We start from the raw sequence: 2,561 nt of genomic DNA on the forward strand, positions 1-2,561 counted from the left end.
AACTTCTCACGGTCTGAATCTGAGACAGTAAGTGTAATTATGCATCTCTGATTTAAATAATTGTTTCCTTCTGGGGACAAAGGCAAACAGTCCCTGGCTAATTTTTTTCCCACCAAGATAAATAGCACCTGATGGTGCCTGATAGGATTGTCTGCTTTAAGGCAGTAGCAGAGCACAAGGTGGGTAGGAGTAAAGGAACTGGCATAGGCAAGGAAACTATGTTTGGCCACAGCTTGACTTCAGTGAGCAACAGAGCAGCAACTGAGGAAAGGGACATGGTGAATCTCTCTGTGAAAATGGAGATGATTTTCATCATCTCCACCTGATGAAAGGACCATGAAATCTCTCCATGTTTCTGCCAAAATACTCCCTAACTAGCCTCTTGGAAGTTGGCCCAAGGCATGATTTGGAATCAGCAAATTTCCTTTGTTTGTAAACACGTGTTCACTGAAGTCTGGATTTTTTTGCCACTTCGGCTACTGTTTGAAAGAAAGCATTTCTAATCAGTGTATCTGTTTACTAGCTCCCTCCCTAAGATAAAAGGGGAGACATTATTAGGTATTAACATCCCTTAGAAGGGAGAATGTAGGTGAATTATTTTTTAATAATAAACTACATACTACTTTTCAATCCATATCACGAGCTGAGCATTCAAGCTCAGCTTTGTTCAGTGCTTTTTGAGTGCTGTACTACAGGCAATGATCATATCTTTGAGACAGTCCAGCTTGCAAAATGTTTTTCCTCCATACTGACAACTCTTTTTAGTATTATTCAGCTTCTGGATAAGAACACCAGAACAACAGTGAAAGGAAGGGATTTTTTACCATATTCTTGTAATGCTGTTTACCCATGTAGGACTGGAGACCAGCTATCCTGTTATCGTCATTCACTGTCTCTAATGGGACAACATCTGTTTTCACTATCTGGAAATTTAATCCCTGAAGTCTTTTGGAGAATAACCCCACAATCCATGACCCACATGGAAGCTAATGTCCACAGCCACACTTATCATATGCCTGGAGTCAGAAACAAGTAACTGTCTCTTATATGGCTAAGAGCTGGATAACAAGTATTTGGCATCACAAATAATGCATAAAGTTGTTGAGAGAAAAAAAGAAATCAGGGTGAACTGAGCAACTTTTTGCACATGAAGAGCTTGACATCTCATTATGTTTAACAGAAATTGAACATCAAAGCAACGATGCATGTTAATCTGCTCTTTGTGTCTAAGATGGGGCAAGGATGACAGGTTGGGAGTCAATAGCTCAAGGACCTGGTAGTGACCTATCACTATACATGAAAACAGCAATTAGAAGTTTGCACGCCCAAATCCACTTTAGGCAATTTGCAGGACAAGAACATTTTACACAACTAGTACCTTATGCAATAAGAAACTTTCCATGCCCCTGGAAAAATACCAGCTACTACAATGAGTAAGTATTTGTGCTCTGTCAGCAACCAACGTGTTTTCCTGCAAGGCATCCTGTATGTAGAAAAATACCAGCTACTACAATGAGTAGGTATTTGTGCTCTGTCAGCAACCAATGTGTTTTCCTGCAAGGCATCCTGTATGTCAGGCCTGACTCTGCTGGCATGCAGGTCAGAGAAAGGAAGACTATTCCTTCCTTTTCACAGCATGACTTTTGTCTTTTGTTTTTTAGCCGGAGAAAGTGGAAGTGCTGAACCAGAATCCATTTACCATGCCATCTGAAGGAACTGACAACCCTGCTTTCAGTCACATTGAAATGGATGTTGCAAGTGATAAGGACAAAGTCAATGGTCTTCATATATGACATGAGGCCATGTCAGCCCATGAGGACAGTTTTGTTCATGTAAAGCACTGTTGACGTTCCTGTTCTGGGTCAATTACCAGCTCTGCTGGGGTCATGGGCTGACATCTAATGAGCTTCGTGGCACTGTCGCCCTTGCATGACCTTGACATTAGTCAAGAAAGAATCAGGTCTTTCTTGTACTTCCTCACTCTCTCTCACTCTGGATCTTGGTGACAGGGCTTAAGACAATGTTTCTGTGTGAAATATTTGCCTGATATTCTTGAACCTCATGGAAAATATCTGCTATTAATCTCAGTTCACCCTCAGAGTAACATTTTTATTCGGGAAGAGTACTGCTCCCCCAGACATGGCTGTTTTTCTGGTTTGTTTTTTTTCTGTTTTTCTTCTAAGGCATTGAAAGTATGAAGTGATTAGGATTGTGGGACCTTATCAGATTGCAAGAAACAGTGGGTCTTTTTTTTTAGTATGGGAGATGTATTTAGTGCTGTCTGGTTCCTTTGTAGAACTGATCCTGAGAGCTTATTTATTTTGTTGTTTTTGTCTCATATGTTTGTTTTTATTAAGCCACTTGTTCCTTTGTTACCTGCATCTCCTCCTCTGTGCTCACTGCTGGAAGCTACAAAAGTGACTTTGGTGATGGGTAGAGGCAAGAGTCAGTACTGTCCTTCCCTTCATGCCCCATCTACCTCTTCTGTTGTGTCTTGCCCTTACAGAGATGGTTCTCATGAAGGAAATGAGCTATTTGGGCTTTTTATTCACTGCTGTAGA

The 2,561-nt window shown here is 40.9% G+C and overlaps 1 protein-coding gene across 1 annotated transcript in view; it reads left to right on the forward strand.

Moving 5' to 3' along the window:
- Positions 1-1,793, forward strand: part of SLC5A8 (solute carrier family 5 (sodium/monocarboxylate cotransporter), member 8) — a 23,145-nt gene extending 21,352 nt beyond the window's left edge. Inside the window, exons 14-15 of the mRNA XM_009076493.1 lie at positions 1-27; positions 1,662-1,793. The exon at positions 1-27 is cut by the window's left edge and continues 56 nt beyond it. Coding sequence (XP_009074741.1) covers positions 1-27; positions 1,662-1,793 — 159 coding nt within the window. The remainder of the gene's footprint in view (positions 28-1,661) is intronic.
- Positions 1,794-2,561: the final 768 nt, after the last annotated feature.

This window comes from Acanthisitta chloris, unplaced genomic scaffold, assembly GCF_000695815.1.
Source record: "Acanthisitta chloris isolate BGI_N310 unplaced genomic scaffold, ASM69581v1 scaffold3976, whole genome shotgun sequence".
Classification (NCBI taxonomy): Eukaryota; Metazoa; Chordata; class Aves; order Passeriformes; family Acanthisittidae; genus Acanthisitta; species Acanthisitta chloris.